Source organism: Hibiscus syriacus, unplaced genomic scaffold (assembly GCF_006381635.1).
Source record: "Hibiscus syriacus cultivar Baekdansim isolate YM2019G1 unplaced genomic scaffold, ASM638163v2 tig00110013_pilon, whole genome shotgun sequence".
Classification (NCBI taxonomy): Eukaryota; Viridiplantae; Streptophyta; class Magnoliopsida; order Malvales; family Malvaceae; genus Hibiscus; species Hibiscus syriacus.
In genome coordinates this window covers 3,055,295-3,077,465 of record NW_024062563.1, presented here as the reverse complement: position 1 = coordinate 3,077,465, position 22,171 = coordinate 3,055,295, and the positions used below count along the sequence as shown (strand labels likewise).

General features: G+C 32.1%; 3 protein-coding genes and 1 pseudogene across 3 annotated transcripts; all 4 read left to right on the top strand.

Annotated features, from left to right (window-relative positions):
- The first annotated feature begins 6,365 nt into the window (after window positions 1-6,365).
- On the top strand, window positions 6,366-7,227 carry LOC120212541. Its single transcript, XM_039210814.1, has 2 exons — window positions 6,366-6,851; window positions 6,933-7,227. Exons 1-2 carry the CDS (start codon window positions 6,410-6,412, stop codon window positions 7,010-7,012), a joined length of 522 nt encoding a protein of 173 aa, XP_039066745.1. The 5' UTR covers window positions 6,366-6,409; the 3' UTR covers window positions 7,013-7,227.
- A 6,058-nt stretch (window positions 7,228-13,285) lies between these two features.
- Window positions 13,286-15,186, top strand: LOC120212540 (heat shock factor protein HSF24-like). Its single transcript, XM_039210813.1, has 2 exons — window positions 13,286-13,860; window positions 14,387-15,186. The coding sequence occupies exons 1-2, from the start codon at window positions 13,657-13,659 to the stop codon at window positions 15,065-15,067; spliced, it is 885 nt and encodes a 294-aa protein (XP_039066744.1). The 5' UTR covers window positions 13,286-13,656; the 3' UTR covers window positions 15,068-15,186.
- A 1,888-nt stretch (window positions 15,187-17,074) lies between these two features.
- LOC120212428 lies at window positions 17,075-18,516 on the top strand (annotated as a pseudogene).
- A 1,083-nt stretch (window positions 18,517-19,599) lies between these two features.
- LOC120212539 (nodulation protein H-like) lies at window positions 19,600-21,842 on the top strand. The gene is made up of 6 exons (XM_039210812.1): window positions 19,600-19,684; window positions 19,961-20,181; window positions 20,263-20,521; window positions 20,845-21,024; window positions 21,139-21,294; window positions 21,511-21,842. The coding sequence occupies exons 1-6, from the start codon at window positions 19,655-19,657 to the stop codon at window positions 21,676-21,678; spliced, it is 1,014 nt and encodes a 337-aa protein (XP_039066743.1). The 5' UTR covers window positions 19,600-19,654; the 3' UTR covers window positions 21,679-21,842.
- The last annotated feature ends 329 nt before the right edge of the window (window positions 21,843-22,171 follow it).

The following is a 22,171-nucleotide window of genomic DNA, read 5'->3' as shown; positions in this document are numbered from 1 at the left end:
AGACATGTTCTCATTGAAATTCAATTTTTCTTAGTCAATTGTTCATTTTATTGTTTGTGCCCACCATGAAATTTTATTTATGATCACCTCATAATTTTTTTATATTATTAGTATATGTGTGATCATCCTAAAAAATATTTCTCAATCAATCACTACTTTACACTTCACGAGCTAGAATCCTAATTTTATCCTGGCAATTAGGGGTGTAAACGAGCTGAGTCGAGCTCGAGTATTGTTAAGCTTGACTCGAACTCGAAAAATTTAAAATTAGGTTCGACTCGACTCGAAAACTTGCGAGCTAAAAATTATCAAGCTCGATTCAAACTTGAAATAGAAAATTAAAGCTCAACTCGAACTCGAAAAAGCTTGAACTCAATTTTTTTTTTCAAGAGCTAGATTGAAGCTTGAATTTGAGCTCGCTTCAAGCTCGAACTCGATTTCGAGCTCGAATCTATACCTAAATAAAATCTTATATTACATTTAAAACATAAAAATAATTTTTCCTTTAATCAACCAACAACAATACAATATAATGCAAATGTATGAGCTACAAAAAATCTAAAAAAATAAAAATAAAATTACAAGACATTTATGATAATTAATATAAGTTTTGAAGTTTTTAAAACTTAAAATGTATTAAAAGTTTACAAAATAAGGAAACACATATAAATGTCGTTTCAAATGAGAAGTGCTCATAGATTTCAAAATAGAAAGAGGATATTTCGAATATTTGCATCTTATTTTTTCCATTGTTTGTTTAAGATTTCAGGTTCTAAGAAATCATCCCACACCTTTGATCTTCTTAGTCTCTTGAAGGCTTGAAAAGGATTTTCAACCTCAACTTCTTTTGTGTGGTGTTGAGAGTAGGTTCGAAATCTTCTATATTACACTCTTCTTCATTAAGAACATCATCTCCATTATGTTTATCATCAGCATTCACAAAAACTCTTACTCTTGAAACACTAATGGGTGTTGAAAAACTTTGTAGTTCACTAGACATATCTGAAAATACAAAAGACAATGGGGTATTTGACTAACAATTGATAGTTGATAGCTGGTAGCTTATTCCAGTAGCTGGTTTGACCAATTGATTTGATTAGCTGATTTGAGAAATTAATTTGATTAATTGTTTATATAAAAGTGTTTGGTAAAATTTAGTTGATAGGTGATAGCTTATACGGATAAAATGACAAATAATGATATAATACTTCAGTATTTATTGGGGGTGAAATTATTCAGCTAAAATGCTTTTGACAAGGAATTAAAAATTCCTTGAGAAAATTAGAATATTATTGAACTTTTTGAATATATTTTTTGAAATTTAATATTTACAAATATTAAACTTGTGAGATTGATACATACTATTAACATTGTATAAAATATCAACACAACATTTTTTTTACTTTCATGTTTTTCTATATTTTCTTAACTAAAATATATTTAAGAATCTACAACTAAAAATATAATAATAAAATAAAATTTCACTAATTCATCATTAGTCGTTGCATAAAATTCACTATACACAAGTTTATTGAAAATAAATTTAGTTTACATAAATATTGAAGAAAGAAATACATATAAAAAAAGTATAAACAAATAGGAATATTTAAGAAACATAAATAACAAGAGTTGAATTTAACAACAAAAAACAAGTTAAGGGCGGAAATTATTTAACTAAAAGAAGAAAATTGACTACAAAGATAAAAAAATGCATTTATAGAGACTAAAAGTTCAAATTACATGAAAAAAAAATTGATGAAATAACCACAAAAAATGAATAAAAAAGAAACGATTCACATTTGTTTTCGGTAAATAAATTTTTTTGTGTAAATCACTTCAGTAAATTGATTTTTTTCGGGTAAAATTCTAGAAGAAAAAACAAGTAAAACTCATTAAAAGCATAGAAGAAAAAAAACTAACCTTAATGGGTGAAATTATGCTAATTATTATTATTATAATGATTCATAAATTTTGAAGTTGGTATTTAAAGGGTTGCAGTAGATAGGCTGAACTTGACTCGTTTACTTTATTCCCATTTAATTGTCCTAAGCCTCAACCTTTATACTAAAAAACACTTTTTTTCTTGATCTAAGAAACTATGTTCTTCATTACTTCTTTAAAAATTTTCATTAGAAAACTAAATTGGTATAGAGTAAGACTATATCCACTAGAGAGCACATATGCGTATACATATATGTATACGTATACATATACATATTGTAATAACATTTGATCACTGTAAAAAATGGATCGTAAAAAAATAAGTTACATTTTGTGGAAATGAAAATTGGAGATTTTAAAAAAGGGGAAAATTTGAAACAATGTAAAAGGAAAACTTACTGATGCATGAATGTGGTCATTAGAGACGAATGATCGTAGAGACCGACGAGTGAATACGATGATGAACAGTGTTCGATACTCTGACTTACCATGAAGAGTTTAGGAAAAAAAACTTTGAGAGAAGGAGTTTAGAACCCTAAAAATTAAAAGAAAAAAGAGAAAGCTAACCGATGTATAAAGACAGTGATTAATGACGATTGATGAATGAAGGCAACGGCCACCAACTATTGATGACAAATGCTTTTACCGATGAAAGTTTGAAAGAAAAAGTTCATAGTGTTAGAGTTTGAAGTTCCTAATTCGTAATGTACTAACTACTGTATTTTTGAATCATAAAGATCCAGAAAAAAATTAAAAAAGGAAAGAAAAAGATCAAATATGTGTTTATCAAACATGTGCCTAATTTAATGGGACTTTATTTTTCTATTAATAAGATAAAATGTTATAATTGGACTTGCGCTCGTTAATTTAAAAAAAAAATTAGGGTAATGGCAATGTGTAACTTTTTAATATATTCTTTTTTTTTCGAGTAGTTCATAAATTTTTCTAGTCAAATATAGAGTAGTTCGTTTTGACTCGTTAAAAATTCGAGTTGAGATTGAGCTCGAGTCGAGTTCATTTGATTCGATTGTTGACCGAGCTTTGACTGAGTTGATCTCGAGTAGCTCACAATCTATCTCGTCTTATTTACAACCCTACTGACAATGACATAAATTAATAAACATATATTAATGTAGTACAATAAATGAATTTTTTTTTAACAAAAAGGCATTAGAGATCCCTATAGTTTTTTTTGGGGGGGGGGGAAATCAATGTGACTCTTGAATTATTTTTTTCTCTCAATGTGACCCTTCAACTCAGAAACAAACTCAATGTAATCCTTTGACCAATGTTTTTCGTCATTTGACTATTACAATACTGACATGATAGTCCATTTTCAATGTTTGAGTCACTAATTTAACGCATCTGCAATGTTATCAACTACTGTGGACTTTAAACTCATTCGTCGCGAACCAAATATGGTAACAGATTTCCTAGCAAAGATCGATGACAACAACCCTGCCCAACTGATGTTGCTCGACTCCACCACGGCTCCAGTCAACCACCTCTTTATGCAAGATATCTTAGGGCATCCCTATGCCGTCCAGGGCAGTTCTGCGGTGCAAGGCCTTACTATACGACTAAAATAAGGTGTTATCGGTTTTTTTATTATTTTAAATAACAAAATCGGTAAAAAATGACCGAAAACATCATTATTTTAACCGGTTCTAATTACCTATATAGGTAAATGCGGTAAAAAAATCCGATCAAAAAATGATGTTTTAGGTATTTATAACCGGTTAAAATATTGATGTTTTCGGTCATTTTTTATTGGTTTTATTATTTAAAATAATAACAAATCCGATATCACCTTATTTTAGCCATATACTAAGCGCCGCACGTGAGCGTTTCCCTATCTCCACAACTTAACTTTGTTCAATTAGGCTACTTTCTACCCAAAAATAGACAAATAACTTGTTGAAAGAATTTCTAGGATCAAATTAATCACCCTTATAAATTTAGAAGATTAAATTTATTAATCTATTTAAAATTAAGATCAAATTGACAGATGATATAAATAATAAAAATAGAATATGTTAATATAAAAATTAAAACACTTTCAAATCAATCATTTTATTAACCCATTACTGATATGATGATTTGATAGATACTAAACTAAAACATTAACAACTTAATTAAATTTTTGATATAATAGTTAAAAAAATTAATTGTATAATTCAGTGATTAAATATATAATTTACTTAAAATTTTAACAACATGTGTATAACTTATGTATTAGAATTTACATCGGTATATTTTAAATATAGTTATGATTTGCGAAAAGAAAATTCAATACTAAAATAAGTGAAGTATGGTAAAATTATTTTTTATCAATATACGGTGATTATAAGTGGTCGTATATGTTCTAAAGACTCTTAATTATTTGATAATAAATTTTTAAATATCATGTAATCGTTGGTGCTCGTACCTACGGCCTCTATAAATAATAATTATTTCTTTTAACTACCGATGCCATTTAATTCGTACATGTGATAAAAGTTTTATCCAACGAATAAACAAATTAAAAAAATGAGACCCTTTATTTCTTCATTTTTCTCGAAGATCATTAAAATAATTTGATGTGATTCATCAAAGCCTTAATTTTGGGTGAGACTTTAAGCATTACTTCTTTTTTTTTTCTTCTCAATTTTAATATTCAGTACATGCATTAGTGATTGATCTACTCAATTAAGCCATATTATATTCAGTGCATGTGGTTCAAAATTGGTTACAAATAAGGATTTAAATTAATTAATTTATGTCTTTCTTATTAAAATTATAATTAATATTTGACGATAAAGATGCGGTGGTCAACTTGTTCAAGTCATCTATCTAAATTATTTTAAGTTGTATTCTACTATAATCTTTGTTTTATAATTGGATGGAAAGTAGACGAAGAAAAAAAAATCTATGGCATATTCTAAGGAATTGGATTATATTCCAATGTACCCATAAATCAAACTTTCATACCTATCATCATTTATCAATTTATCTATAATTTGTTTAATTTTATGGTAACATCTCTTTATCATATTATTAAAATAATAGTTAGATTTGTATAAGTGTATACTTGTTTTGAATGCAAATACATGAATTATTAAACTTTGATCAAAGTGGCGATTGGAACTATAGTATAAAGTTAAAAGAGTTATAATTATTGAAATATAACATTAGTTTTTATATTATATAAATTGTATGTTTTATCAGCCAATTAGATTAGATAATTTAGCACGCAATAACACATTCTATGTATTATAGATTTTCTCACACTTCAAATAAAATTTTGTAGGTATGACTAGGATATCTTTGCTTTGATAGAAGTAATGATCTTCTTCTTCTTAAGATAAAAATATCTTGACGCTCGTTAAATACAATAGAGAAACTTCTATTGCTAGAGCGGAGGTTCTCCAACCCCATAAATAAATCCTTTAAGTCATAAGTTTGGGTGGAGACATCTCTACCTTAAGTGAAGGCATCTCGAAGGTATTTGAAGTAGAGATATCTCGTTATCGGTGGACAACGAAAATATCTTAAATCATCAAACTGATTGATATAACAAAAATTTTTCCTTCAAGATATAGTGGAGAGTGGAGACAACTCGACATTTTCAATACAGAAAAGGATTCTCACTATGACAATACAACAAAACGTTCTAACATCATGACAATATAACGTGAGATATAGAGCATTCAATTCTAGTGCTAGAAATGTCTATAGAGTTTCAAGCGTACCGCATCAATTATTGATTGAAATATTTAGGTTGTGATGGTTATTAATGGTATATCCTTTTTTATTTTAAAAAAAATTCATTGTACTTTTTCGCACTCAAAACCTCTATAGAGTCCATGAAGATTATCTCTCAACATGAAACTCTTAAGAGTCTAACACATTGAGAAACAACAAATTTTTTATACGATCTTCGAAAGATTTATGAGACCCATATATAATAGTTAAATTTATTGTAAGTTGATCGTATTTATAGCATATTAATCTATAGATAACCATTATGATCTTCTGTATGACATTAACATTAAGAATTATTATAAATCCTATTGATTACGATCGAGAAAGATATTTAGACTTTTATTATTATTATTTTCTCTTCTACTTATGAAAACAAAAGATATTAATATTGATTAACAATTGTTCTTTTATGGATTTATTCATTTAAATAAAAAATAATCGATTATATCACTAAGACATTTATTACATCAAAAATAATAATAATTATAATCATAATAAAATAGATACTAGGTATGGAATACAAAATACAAAATCATGTAAGGAACACAAAATACAAAAATCATGTAAGGAACACTCAACTTTCAAGACCAAATAAATAAGAGAAAAAGACAAGCCATCCTGACTCGGATCAATCAATTGCAACCCCCACCACCTTATTAACCCTTCTCCCATAACCCACTTTCCCACAACATATTAACTCTCTGGGGGGCTACTATCGCTGTCTATGTTCCCACCGCAACCACCACCGCCCGAACAAAAGCTAACATCAACTGATGATTCACCGCAACCTCCGCTTACGGTGCCGACGATGATGCCACTTTCGGTTTCGCTTTACAAGCACCCGTCGTGGTCGCCGGACATGTTCCGCGAAGAAGCATGGCTCAGGAGGAAAGGGAACAGAAAGAAAGGAAAGAGCAAGAGCGTGACGGACGAAGACCTCGACGAACTCAAGGCTTGTATCGAGTTGGGGTTCGGGTTCGATTCGCCTGAGGTGGATCAACGTTTGTCCGATACTTTGCCTGCTTTAGGTCTTTATTATGCTGTTAATAAGAAGTACAACGACACCATGATCTCCAAGCCTTGCACGACGTCGTCTCCTTCGGTTGTATCGGATTGTGAGAGTATTCCTTCCCCTGTTGGAAGCCCCCACGCCATTGTTGGCCCTGGTGAGTCATTAATTTAACTCCTATGATCTTCAGCTTTGTTGGGAACTTGTATTTCTTCTGATTCTTTTTTGGCGATTGAAGGTGATAATCCACAGACGGTGAAGACAAGGCTGCGGCAGTGGGCGCAGGTGGTTGCTTGTTCGGTTAGGCAAAGCTCATGACGATTTGATGGCTGTGTATGATCGCCAGGGTTTTCAAGATCAAATCACAAGAAATCGAACCGAAGAAAACAGAGTTGTTTATCAATGTAGAAAAAACAAACAAACATCAATGATGGACCATGGTTTGTTTGGTAACTTGGGTTAGAAATTTCCAGAAAACGAAGAAAAAAAAATCTACACATGAAATGAACTAAAATATCTTCTGGATTGACTTTTCTTTTAATCTCTGTGCTACTATCTTTTAGTTTATCCAATTTTATATTCCTTAAGGTTACATAATTTGTCCGACCTCTGCCCTTTAAACATATCTGCAGCTTGTATTTGTACATATATTTACTTCTACGTGGTTATGCCCTGATTCATTTTCTTCCTTCAGAGATTTAAACATATCGGAGTTGGATTTATACTCATATTCAATAACATTTTTAATAAATTTGAAACATATATATATATATATAAATCTTGCTGTATGATAATAATTATAAGAAAATCCTTGCTATTGACGGAATACAGCTTGCTTTGATTCGTGGGCAGACAAATCAATCATCTTTGTTGCTTGAAAAGAAAGGCAATTTCGAGTAAAGGTTCTTATGATTATTCCTCAATGCCAGACACGGAATTAACACTTCTTTTTACCTTTTCTTTAGACATTGTTTTCCAATTTGCATGTTCTATATATATATATATATATATAGACTAATTAAGCTAAGTCCAAAAAAAACTGACATAAGTTGAACAATAGCAGTAAATGGAAGAATTTGTAACTTTGTCAAAGACTTCTGGACTTAGCTTAATCAGTTTTGGGTAAAATACTCAATTACTCCCCATTCATAACATGTTCTTTACTTAAAGAATTTGTACCTTTCAAATTTTAGACGGTATGAAAAACAATGCATTAATGGGTGAACGTTTTTCGGGCCCAAAAGAAACATAAGTTCTGATTTGTGTCTTAGCATCTCCACTTCTGAACCATCACCGAAAGAACACTTTTGCGTTATGAATTCCCCCCCCAACTTTACGATAGTCTCTAATTACTCATTAAAAGTGTTTCTATATATGATGTTGCTTGCATTATTCCCTTCACATATCCCCCCACGTATGCCAAAATTCCAAAATCGAGAGAAAAGAAGAACCCACTAAGACAAGGTTGACATCCGGAACATGTCGATGTAAGGCACAAAGGTGCAATTCATGACTAAAAAAAAAGACACGATATATATTAGTGCTCATCTTCCAACATATAAACAACCACTTAGTGGTTCACACTATTCAACTTATCGCCACATTGGATGACCATAAAGTTTGAGACACAAACATGGGACCATCTAAGGAACATGATGATGGATCTTGTTCCAATGAGTTTATAACACCTGCTTCACCATTATTTCCCACTCATTAACTTCGCCAAGCATTCTAAGAGGAAAATACTAGGTTTCGGTGAGATTAACTTCAACCAATGCTTTCTAACTTCATAACATTAGACATTGTTTAATTAGTTCAGGGCTTTAACGATATCTAGATATATTGAATGATAGGATCATCTATAATAGAGATGAAAGAAAGTAAGATTTCGAATCAAATTATATATACTATTAGAGATTTAATCTCAATGGTTAAAAGATATCGGGCCTTAAAATTTGGATCGTAGAAGTTGGGGGTATCACAAAGTATATTTCAAAGTTCAAAATATTCTACCTTAACTCAAAAGATCAATGAAAACTTCTCATTTAACTTCCACCGAACTTTCACCGGTTTTTCATTTACCTCGAGCACTAGAGGAATCTCCTCTCCAGGTATAATATAGGCAGACCCTTCCTAAATGATGTGGAGGTCTGTGCTATGTAAAAATGAAACCCCTAAAATATTCTATTAATAAAAAATAATTTATCAATTTTAAATTTGAGGGATCAATGAGATTTCTTTTACCAAAATTTACCATGGAAAACAATTAAATATATTGTTAAAATCTTCGTTTATAATTTTCTCGAGAATCAAACGAAAAGTTTATTTTTCCTTCGAAGGTAAAGATCATTAGGGCACAATATTATACATGAAAGGGCCTAAATGACATTCATATGTGAAACTCCTAAATTTTTAGATCCTGTGAGAGATTATATTATACACTTGTCATTGGACAGGTCTGGACATTGGCAAAATCAAGGGAAAACCAACCTCATTTTCAACCATAGATATTTATCTTTTTGTCTCTCTCTTATTTGATCAAAATTCAAAGCCATCTCTTATTAATGCGTCTTAAGTCTACATAGCTCTCAATGATGTCCATACTTAGCCTAATGGTTCTAATCCTAAACTCGTATTTATTAATAGATGTTTCAGGTCAACTCTCAAATGTTGCCTCAAAGTTTTAGATTATTACAAGTAGTATTGGCTGGTTATGTTGGTAGTGAGTTTGGTTGGGGGCTTAGTTGAGCAATGGCTACTGAGGCTTTGGGGCGGCAGCTTGGTCTTGTGTAGACGAGACATCAAGTCATCAACAGTATGTCCTAACATCAGGGACAAGATGCAAGATTTTATATTACAGAAATGAATCTCTAAAATTTTAAAAATAAACAATTTTATAAAATGTTAGGGGCGAAAACAAATTTTCAATAGAAGATAAACAAAAAAAAAATATGATAATTTTAATTTTTTATAGGTCTCTGTCTGCACCCACATCCCTCCATCTAAGGAGCCTTGTGGGTTGCTGTCTCTCCAATCTGTGAAATGGTGTGTTTAGAGGCGTTGTTTTTAGGGGGCAACGGTTGTTTTCTGATCAGTTGACGATGTCTGATCTTGGATGTTTTTTTTCCCTTCTGATTCCTAATGTTTAAGAAAGAGTTCATGATCAAGTAACTTGTCATAAAGGAGTTTGTACTGAAATAATAATATCAAGGGTACGAATTGCAGTCGATATTTTACAGTTTTCTTGGTTTTAGTCATTTATTGTAAATATTCAACCTTAATTTTGAAATTTAGTTTTTGCATAAAAATTATTATAATATAAACACCATCCATGATTAAAATGTTTGTTTTTTCGATATTAAAACTATATGCCATGAAAAATCCGTAATCTAAAATAATATGCGAATAGATAAAATAACCACCAACATTGAAATTCGAATATTATATATGCCTGCAGATGAATAAACTGAAATGAATGTTTGACCAGCGAATTGTTTGTTGTTTCGTACGTAAATCCTTCTAGAGAAAACAAAACATGAAAAACCTATTTTTAATTGACTACTGATTAAGACCAATTCATTACTCTGACTGACATAATCGTCTTCTTTCTAGATGGTTTATGTCATTTTAATTTTGAGATTTTATTTTTTTTTATTTTTTTTAAATTATTCACATTATTTGGAGTTTGGAAACCCTATCACAACGCAGGCAGGACACTTTTAGGGACAAGTGGATACTATTGAATCAACAATCAACGATATATTTAATTTTTTTAATGAAATTATATTATTTTTTACATTATCTTTTAAATTATGTGAATCGTCTTTAATACATTCTAAAAACTCTCTTAAAGGTCGACAAGTAAAATCATGAAACTAAAACCAACTTGGGAACATCCCGTCAACAAAGATCAATTTCAAATGGATAAAAAGCAGGCCGCCATGCATGCATGTGATTCTCATGCTGATATATCACAAAGTTCCTACAGATTTATGCTTGAAATCAAATTTCTGTCTTTGGATATTATAATAACTGCCAGACCAAAAAAAAACCTATAATAACTATCTTTTTATGATAATATTTTATTAACCAACACTGGTCTGTAGACGCGTAAATGTGTATTTATATATTTACTTTCCTATAAGTTACTCTCAGAGACCACACGATGAAAAAAAAACACAAAGAAAAGAATCATTAATAATAAATAATTATATAGTCAGGAGATATTAAAAAACTATTTAGTAGAAACTACTAGTTATAAAAGTAAGATGAGGCTGGCTTCAACTTGGTGGAAGAAGACAAAGTAACAGTAAAGAATGAGCCCAACATAAATTCTACATGTTTGACATTGGTCTACATTTAGACTTTAAACAAATGCCTTTCTATATTTCAATTTAATCCACTAAACTTAGAAATTTTGATTAATTGAATAGGCTTATTTGTTAATTTTGTAATTAATCGTTTTTCAAATTTGTCGATGATTGATAGACTTTTAAATATATTTATGTAACAACTTCTTTTAGATGTCAAATAGGGTTACTGGTAAGACTCAAACACGTGTTAGCATATTTACATTATTAACTTAAAATCATGAGTTAAAATGTTTCGTGTGTGAAACCTTTATGGAAAATTTGGACTGTCAAATTTTTTATGCTTTGACAATGATACAAGTTTATTGGTACTGAATGAATGGTTGCTTAAATCAGTGGTTGTTGGTGGCAGAAAATATATTTTAAAAATTAGTAATATATTCTATACGCTGAAATGCACTCCACAATGACTTTACTATAAATTAATATTTATTTAATAAAATAGAAAAAGAAAAAGAAACCAATATAACCATTAAAATAATTATCTTTTATGGAAAAGATTTCACATCTTTAATAAAATTAGAAAAAGTTGAAGTTTGAACTAATCATAAATAGCAGCTCAGGAAATTAAAGAAGACCTTCTTGTCTCTTCGATGTGGCATTTTTCGAGAGAGGGATACATATTTTATATTAATATATTTGTTTCAAATTCGACTTGCACGTATATATATATAAGTGGATGAGAAAGTCAATACCATCGGTGATTAAATTCCGAAATTATTTGGAGATTTCCTTAGCTATTACGCAGTCTCGGTTATTATTTTCTCCGCAAACAAGTTTAATATGTAAAAATCCACTTTAAATTATAGGATAAGTATATGAATGGTCTATCGATATTGTTTCATTGAGTCTTTAAATTATTAAAATTATAAAACAATATTTCAATTATAGGATGTTAGTTTGTTGAGCATCGACTATTAAAAGTTATAAAATGATCGCTCGATTATTCATATATTCAAAACTTGCTCTTTTTCGTTAAAAATTGACAGTCGTCTGAGATAGACGTTAACCTGTTGACTATGATACGATAAAAATTGATCCCATAACCGTTTGAATTGTTTAGTTATTTGAGATTCTATGGTCAAATTTTATCATATCTCAATCAGTTTGTTAACGTCCAACTGATACGACCATCAATTTTTTAACGGAAAATGGCGAGTTTGAAACATATGAATAGTCATGTGATAATTTTGTAACTTTTAATAGTCGACATATTCAACAAAGCAACATCTGATAATTGAGGGACCATTTTGTATTTTTTAACAGTTGGAGACTCAACAAAGTAGTACCTTGTAGTTGAGGGACCATTTGTGTAAGTTACGTTAAATTATATAATACATGTTACTTTTAGGTCAAACTACGCTATGGTCATGGAACTTTTAGAGTTTTATCATTTTAATCACTTAAAAATCACTCAATTTTTAAAGTGTTACCAATTTAGATGTTGTCGTTAGAAAAAAAATTCATTTCAATTCCAACTGTTAAATCTCGTCACACTATCTGACTTAACACACCACCTCTAATACGCCGATTTGTTTAATCATCTAAATGATCACAAAATAGAGACCTTCTCAAAAACATCGTTTGATGCTTTCATTGGGAGAGCTCCAAGGTCGAAAGAGGCATTTTCATTCACAAAAAATATGCTCTTAGTTTTCATAAAATCATCAACAAAAGATAGTGAAATTTTGAAGGAACATTTCTGACAGAGCTCGAATCTAAATCAATGAAGCGAACAAAAGATCTTTCTTTCTTTAGAGGAAACCAGAATTGTTCAAGATAATCTTCATGTCAACAAGAAAATAACACTAGAGATATTAATAGTGGTTCATTACCATAATAGTAGTCACTATGTAACGGTAGCGTCACTATCCGAAATTACTATTTTCGAAAATAGCAATATTAAGCAACTTCACACTACTAACTATTGATATTGGCCACAATGACAAAAATGAAAAAAAAAATCATCGTGAATGACTAAATAAAAACAAAATCTAATGTTAGTGACTAAAATACAAACAGTGTCTAACGTTAATGACTAAATTGGATGACTAACTGTATAGTTTACCCGTTTATTTGGAAACCAACTCTAGTGGGGTCCTCTATGTTTTTCTTTAATGGAAGGCGTCTGCTTCTCAAATTTTCTAGAACCCAACAATATTTTTGTTTTTGTTTTTGTTTTTTCTTTCGGCTTTCGTCTTCCTCCTCCTCCTCCCTTATATAAGAATTCCCAAAAAGGGTAAAAATAAAATTAAATCTCCTCGGTTTTCATCTTGAAGAACTCTCCTAAGAAAGTTATGGCATTCTTCAGATTCCAAAAACCAGTGAGTTGGTTCATTTAACTTAATGGAAACTGATTCAAGCAAACGCCGTGACAACCTCGTCCACCGATTCTTCCTCTCTGGTTTCTATTGCTGGGGTTGGGAATTCTTGACCGCTCTTCTTCTCTTTAGTTATTCTCTCTAAATCCAAACGCACCGTTAAGCCAGTCTTTTCTTTTTCTTTTTTGTACTTTTTGTTAGATTTTATTTTGCTTTTTTTTTTACGTATTCTGGGGGTGAAGGGTTTGATTGATCGGAGGGGAACAAGAAAATGGCGCAAAGGTCAGTTCCGGCGCCGTTCTTGACGAAGACGTATCAGCTGGTGGATGATCCGATCACAGACGATGTGGTTTCGTGGAGCGAAAACGGCTCCTCTTTTGTCGTTTGGAAGACAGCTGATTTTGCAAAGGATTTGCTTCCCACCTGCTTCAAGCACAACAACTTTTCTAGCTTCATCCGTCAGCTCAACACTTACGTAAGTGATCATTAGTTTACTGAATTAATTGTTTTAACATTTAGTTTTTATGTTACTATGTTATTTCATATATTAGAATTTTAGTAAAAATATTTTTTTCTATTTTAGATGTAAATATGGATTAGTTGCATTAATTATAAAAATAAGTATAATCTTCCGTTAATAGATATTCATAGATTTGTTTAAGAATTAAATACTTGCTACTTTTTTTATTGAAATGATGAAATTATTGAGTAGTTTTAGAAAACTATCAATTATTTTATAATAAAAAGGGATCAATAAGTTGAATAATAGAACTCAAAGGTTGGGATTATGATAATTGATGGGGGATTGGTGAGCTAATTAAAAAGATTAATTAACCTATCAACTACTCAAATTTCAAGAGTTTTTTTTATCTTTAAAACAAAGTTCTACATATTATAATTAATTTTAGGTGAGGGATATGACCGTCTTTTCAGTAATGAAACTTCTTTCACAGTTTACTGGGCGGTAAATTTTCAATGAAATGTTTACCGTTTTCTTATAGGGATTTCGAAAAGTTGTTCCGGACAAATGGGAATTCGCGAACGAGAACTTTAAGCGAGGACAAAACGAGCTCTTGTCCAAAATCCGTCGTCGCAAGATGGTTACATCGTCGCCGGCGAACGGGAAATCATCCGGTGCTGGAATTCTCTCTCCGACTAACTCTGGAGAGGACCTAGGATCGACCTCCACGTCGTCGCATGACTCGAAGAATCCGGGATCGGTGGAGATGACGCCGGAAGAAATGAATCAATTCTCCGATTTATCAGACGAGAACGAGAAACTGAAAAAAGATAACGAGATGTTAAGCATTGAGTTGGCCCAGGCGAAGAAGAAATGCGACGAGTTGGTCGGGTTTTTAACTCAATGCGTGAAGGTGGAGCCCGATATGATCAATCGTATCATGCGGCAAGTAAGGCGCGGCTCCAACCTAGACGGAAAAGATCCTGGCCGTAGCTATGGTGTCGATGACCTCGACGATCACGGTAATGATGATGATGATGAAAAAGCTAGTGAAGATGGCAACGGAAGTTTGAAACTGTTTGGGGTTTGGTTGAGAAGCGCGGGAAAAAAGAGGGCCCGCGAGGAGAAAATATTGTACGGGGGACCACATGCTAAAGAAATGAAGACCGTATATTTTCGCCACGTGCCTTTGATGATGGAGAGGGGCAAGGTTAGGAACTGAACAATCAAAGTTGGACACCCAAGCAGGAAGCCTTCGTGATTTTATTTTGTAAGAATACAGTAATTGTTATAAAACGTAAAATAAAGATAGATTTTTTTATTTTGATTTGTATAATAAATTAGGTGGGTCAATTTAGTCAGCAATTGTGGGAGGCAAAGATCAAAGGCAAAATGGATCTTTGCTTTCTTTTTCTCCTATTTAGAATATTGGAAACCTACCCTTTTGTAAAATGGTTCCTTTGAATATTACAATGCTGATTTTTGTTTTATAATTATTGATTTTAGTTTAGGTTCATCTTTTAATTTATTGAGTTGATGTTATGAATTAATAAAAAAACAATTTAATTATAAATTTTTTTAAAAGTAATTGAGATTGAACGTATTTCATATTAGGTGTTTATTTATGTTTAAGTAAATTTATTTTCTTTTCATCGATATTTTAAAATTAATAATTTAATCAATCATATTATTAATTTATAAAAAACGGTCATTAGATGCTAACAATTGTTATTGCTGGTGACAACATTAATCTATCGAATTGATCGATTGACTTACAAATTGTAGTCATATGGGATCACTTAATCATCTTGTTTGTTTTACCACAATCATCTTCTTCTGCCGCCGTGAAAGTTTCGCCACCTTCATTGTCAAGCATCGACCTTCGGACCATCTTATTTTAATCTAGAAACATAGTCATGCACTCTCAAACTCCCTCATTTCTCTTCATCCCTATCTACCTTTTTATTTATCAATCCTTGTATCTCATTAGTGAATCATGTTTTAAATCCCTTTAACAAAATTTATCTTTTTTTTTTAACAATCCTTTATTTCCGTTCTCATTTACATCCTATTTTTTTTTCTCTATCTTCGTCATCTTACAGATACAAAGAGAATCATTGTTAACAAACTTAAAAATGTATACATTTTCATAAATTTTTTACAACTTTGTTCCATACTGAGACATTGATATGCTGAAACATCTGTTACAAAGGATAAAATACACAATCATTGAACACATGTTCTTGACAAAAGATCCGTCATCAATGTTCTTTTTGCATGTCATAGTGCATGAGATCATTCTTACTACAACAAGGATTTTACATGGCTTCTTTTTTTTATTATTATTATATCAAAATTAAATAAATTTGTAAATAGATAAAATCTAATAAAATATTATATTGCACTTAATATTCACATTGAATAATATATTAACCCAATGCAAAACAACAAAAATCTAGTTGATGATAGGCCAGAAAAGGCCCAATTAAGCCCATTATGAGCTTAAGAGTGGGCCTATCCACGAAGTTATGGTAGAGTCAACAAAAGATCAAACAACCGCGTAAGGTTTCATTTTCTAGAGTTAACAAGCTTCAACAAGTCTTTTCAATTGGTTTCCTTTTGAACTTTTGGGGAATTTTCTTTAGCTTGTTTCCGATCTCATCTCAGTGAACAATGGTATGTTTTTCGCATTAATCTCTAAGGTTCAGTTTTCTTTTTTCTATTCAATAATTATACTTCTCTCTGTTCTTCGTATTCTTTACTATTGTTAAAGATTAGGGTTCTGATGTTCTTCTGGATCTTCGTGCTCCTCTTTGCTTTATATTGGAAAGTATTCTCCGTTTAGTTTTATTCTTATTGTTTGTTAGATTTGATCTGGGATTAATTGTGAAATTTTGGGTTCATAATAAAAATAAAATGGATGAGATATGCGGTGCATAAGTAGAAACTGGAAATAAAAGCCTTTTCAGCAATGTCTCTGGAAATTGAAGCAATTATAGATGAAACCCTTTAATTTTTTAAGAATCCTTTAACTTTTACAGTTTCCTGTAGTGCATGATATTTTCTGTGTTTGGTTGTTTGTCTCGCTGAATTTGTAAATGTCTACGTATCTCTTGATCCGGATCTTCATTTTGCTTGAAGTAATAGCATCTGACACGAATATGAGTAAGAGGGTGATGTTGTAAAATTTATTTCGAACTAGAATTGGCCTTGATTATGTCTTTAATAAATGCTTGATCAGGCTAGTCTTTACAGAGGACCATCAAGGAAAGACAAGCATAAGGGAAGACAAGACACCATGGATTAAGCCAACAGAAGAGGCAGGAGATTAAGGAAGCTTTTGAACTTTTTGACACCGATGGATCAGGTACGGGATCACTCGCTTAATACAGGTGGTATATATGAGACATGTATTTGGTGTTTTTACTAAAGCATAGGTTTGAATTTGCTGGCCAGGTACCATTGATGCCAAAGAGCTGAATGTTGCCATGAGGTATGAATATTTGTGTGCGATGTTTCGTGTCTGTAAACGGTGTTTTTAATTCATATCAACACATTGGAACTCAAAGTTTTAGTGCTACAGGGCTCTCGGTTTTGAAATGACAGAAGAGGTAAGTTCTGTATTGGAAAATGCTGGTTGAATGTTTGATGTCCTATGTTTACTTTTAAAAAAATGATGTAATGGTTAGCATAATAAATTGTTTTTCTTGGGATCCTTATGTTCTGATATGCTTTTTCACAACAGCAAATCAACCAAATGATTGTGGACGTTGACAAGGATGGCAGTGGTGCCATTGATTTTGATGAATTTGTTCACATGATTACTGCCAAGATCGGCGAGAGGGACACTAAAGAAGAGCTTATGTAAGCATTCCGAGTCATTGATCATGATAACAATGTAAGATCTGTTTGTTTAGATTGAATGTTGTTTGTTCTTTTTGTGGAAAGATTGATCTTCCTTCATTTGAATTCAGGGGAAGATATCTGCGGAAGATGCTAAACGCATTGCAAAGGAGCTTGGTGAACACTTCTCTGATAAGGATATTCAAGACATGATTGAAGAAGGAGACCGAGATCGTAAGCTAACCCTTCTGCTTCAATCTTGATACAGTTCTTCATGATTGTCTTGACATTTTGTTCCAGATGTTAATACTCCTTCGATGTCATTTGAATTACTTTTTAACACCGACCTAACCCTGAACCAAACTAAACTTGTAAACCAAACACGACCAAAACTGACTAAACCAAAACGATTCGACCAAAATTCTTTGGTGTTAGTCAGTTTAGTCATTAACCCAGTTGACTGGGGCAATTGTACTTGAACTAATGGCAGCCCTGCTTTTTCTTTACATAAACCTGTGAAACCCTCATCTTTCCTGAAGCAAACATGTTAATCAATGTTCAATTGGTGAATGCAGATGATGGAGAGGTAGGTATTGAAGAGTTCACGAGGATGATGAAGAGAACTTCTTATCGTGGATATTAGAGGTTCGACTTACAGCTGGAGGGTTGGATTGATAGCTGCAGATATATACTAGGATTGAGTGTTTGGCCATTACTTTTAAATCATGCTATTCTCAATTATGTTGAGTAATTTAAACCAATATCTTGTTGGATTTGTTTGGGCGAATGTCTTGTGTAGGATCGCAGCGAGTTTGAAAATTTCGAATTCTCATAATTCTTTTAAAATCTTAATTTGCATTGAATTCAAGAATTATTTTCTGATTTAACTAAAATTATCTTTAAGATATTCAAATAAATTCTAAAAAGTAAAAAGTAAATTAGACATTCGGATATTTGAATTTGTTATTTTAGAAGTGGATAATGGAGATGAGAACGTTAACATTTGTATTTGTTTTAATTTTGTTGTGGAAAATAATCAGAATATCTAAATGTGAATATTAGTATATTTAACAATATTAAAATTCACAAAAATAATTAGTTTTTCATTAATAATTGAATCCCTATGTAATAGTAAAGCTGTCGTAGATGGACTGTTTCTGTGCATAGTTTGTTCATTGTATGGCACGGTCCTAATAATCATATAATGAAGTATTTGCTTGTCAGGCTTGAAAAAGGTATGGCCTTTGTAAGCTGCTCAACCGCTTTAGTTCCTTTTTGGTCATCTATTAACACTAGTAATCATATGATGCAGCATGTATAGTCAGTTTTTCATTGTTATCATGTGATCGATTGAACATGAATTAATGGAGGGAATATCATTGAGGATTCAAATCTCACATGTCTTAAATAAAAAAACTAAATATTGTAACATTTAGCTTCAGAAATTTGAATGCCATAAGTAAGTTGAGTTTTAAATTTATATTTCAAATCGATTTGGATAAACTAAAGTATTCAAAGCTTGGATTACAAGCTCATTAACCCTCGCTTCAATTTGATTATTTATAAATTAATTAAAATGCTTAAAACAAAAGCAAAACTTATGTTTTAATAATTAACATTAAAAAAATGAAAAACCAAAGTCCAAGACTCTCAAAGTCAAGGAAGATAAGAAGCTTCCACATGTTTGATTCGAGCTTCGTGCTTTGCTCATTGGTAAACATATCTGTACTTGTCAGTAGAACAAAGAAAATAAGAAAGAAAGAAAATAAAACAGCTGTTTCACTTTCATTTCATTGATTTCCGCGAGATAAAAGAAAGAAGAAAAGGAAGCTACACAAAGATTTGCTTCCTTGGGGTGGTTTACTTGTTTTGGTAGAGAATTCAAAGGAAAACCAAAATAGATATTCTCCCTTTCGTCTTCTTTTTTTCTGGGTTCGCTTCAGCTTCTGTGGAAGATAATACATTAATGGCCGAGTATATCTGTTTACTTAACAAGGTGCCCTTCTATTTTCACTTCATTTTCATTCTGGGTTCTTATTCTTCTTTGTTGTACAGAAGGAAATGAGGTTCTTTTGTAGTAAATGCCTAAAAAAGACTCAATTTTTTCAATGGCTCTGGAATGTGTCGGTTTGTGTTAAAGCTCATAACTTTTTGAAGAAAATGTTGGATATTTCTTGCTGTTTTATTCAAACAATTAATATTTCAGTTTAGTATTTTCTGGGTTTGACCTGTTTGTATTGGCTGCTGTTTTAACTTTGTTTTTCTTTCCCAGGACACTCTGATTATAAAACCTCTTAAGAAATCTCCATTGTTTTCAAGGACAATAGCTTTATGGTTTGCAATGATGTGCGGTGTTTATATCTATGGAGCATGTTTAAAACATGTCGGTAATTTCACTAAGCTCGGGTTTCATGGCATCCAAGTCATTGAGAAGCCACCCTTGGAAGGTCAAATTCCCACGTTGCATTACCCAAACCCAGAAAGTTTTAGCAGGCAAGCAACAACAGTTTGATTCCTTTTTGGTTTTGTTTTCGGTTTTGAGTTTAATCAAATTTGCTATTGATGCTTTCCCAGGGGTGAATGTGGTTCGAATCCGGTCCGGTTCTTTGCGATATTATCAATGCAAAGGTCCGGAAGTGGATGGTTTGAGACTTTGCTAAATAGCCATATCAATGTAAGCTCCAATGGTGAGATATTCTCGGTAATTGATAGGAGGAAAAATGTGTCCACTGTTATACAAACTTTGGAGAAAGTTTACAATTTAGATTGGTTCACTAGTGCTTCGAAGAATGAATGCTCGGCCGCTGTTGGCTTCAAGTGGATGCTAAATCAGGTAAACAGCTTAGTTTTTTATATAGTCTTGACCTTGTGATCTTATTGAGAAATGTGATGGCTTGTTATCGAGTTGTCGGAACTGTATGAGAACGAACCTGAGTTGTCGATCTATTCTGTTTTAGCACGATTATTTATTCACATAAGGGAGTTTAGTTATCTTCCTGTATGTTTAATCTATATCTGGTTTAGCAAAGGAAACTAGACGTGTTCTAGATATCAACCATGCAACAGAATACCGTAATCAATACGGTGGCAATCCTATGTGATGGAAGGAAATCCTTTGCATTTTACGATCCAATTGTTGATGTATTTTTCCTGCAGGGATTGATAGAGCACCATCGAGAAATAGTAGAATACTTCAATCATCGGGGTGTTTCTGCTATATTTCTCTTCCGAAGAAATTTGCTTCGGAGGATGGTTTCAGTACTCGCGAATTCGTATGATCGATATGCAAAGCTATTAAATGGAACCCACAAGTCTCATGTTCATTCAGAGCAAGAGGTCTCTCTTCCTACCCTGCACTCTATGCCTTCTGTTACTGACTCGCCCTATTTACTCTTTTTATCCGTTTTTTCTGCCCCTACATTTGAACTTATTTCTGATCACTTAATTTAGGCTGCCGCACTTTCGAGTTACAAGCCGATGATCAATTCTACATCATTAATGATGGATCTTAAAGAAGCAGAAACGGCCGTTGTTAGGGCTTTAGAGTACTTCGATAGTACCCATCACATGGTTTTGTACTACGAGGATCTTGTCACAAACCATACGGTAAGGCTGGCAACTAATTTCCACAAAATATTTATAGCATTTCTTGATGGTTTTGCATTATGAGGATCTCGTCGCAAACCGTACCGTATGGTCGGTAATTAACTTTCATGAAATGTTAATAATATTTCTCGACCGTGAAGCAACGTTTTGTGGATGTCCAAGAATAATCATCTTCTAACCCGCAATCCCTTTCGTTTTTTCGCCTGTTTGTACCAGAAACTCAAAGATGTTCAAGAGTTCCTAGGCCTTCCACAGATGGAATTAACTAGTGGCCAGGTTAAGATACACAAAGGTCCGTTATCTGATTCGGTGAACAACTGGGACGATGTCAACAAGACACTAAGCGGGACAAAATACGAGAGATTCCTTCATACCGACTATTAAAAATGACTGTTGCTCGCAAAAAGGACTGCATGGATGGCATCTTTGGCCAGTTTTTATTGCGGAAACTGAATGGACATTTTCCCAATTTTGTCTGCCGTGAAGTCACGATGTTCACCATGCCAGAAACAATCTGGCAAGCAAATACCATGAAGCCCTCCGCCATTTCTTTTCTATTTATTTGGATCTTATTGATCATATATAGACGGTTTGTACATTTCAGCTAATGAAAATTTGGATGAACCAATTGTTTATCTTTGGATAATGTTCTTTTTTCCTTTATGTCCATTGGGATTTTATTCTTTTAAACTCCGTGTATTCATGTCATAATATCTAGCAGATAATGACAATGGCATGCATGTATGATCCTTTGACTCCAATTGTAGCACCTCAAATATCGGTCTAGTAGTTTCGTGTTGAGTCAAGGATTTATTTAATAGATTTGTTATAGCATGGAGGTTCATTAGTTCGAAATTGAGTTTAGTATGATAATAAA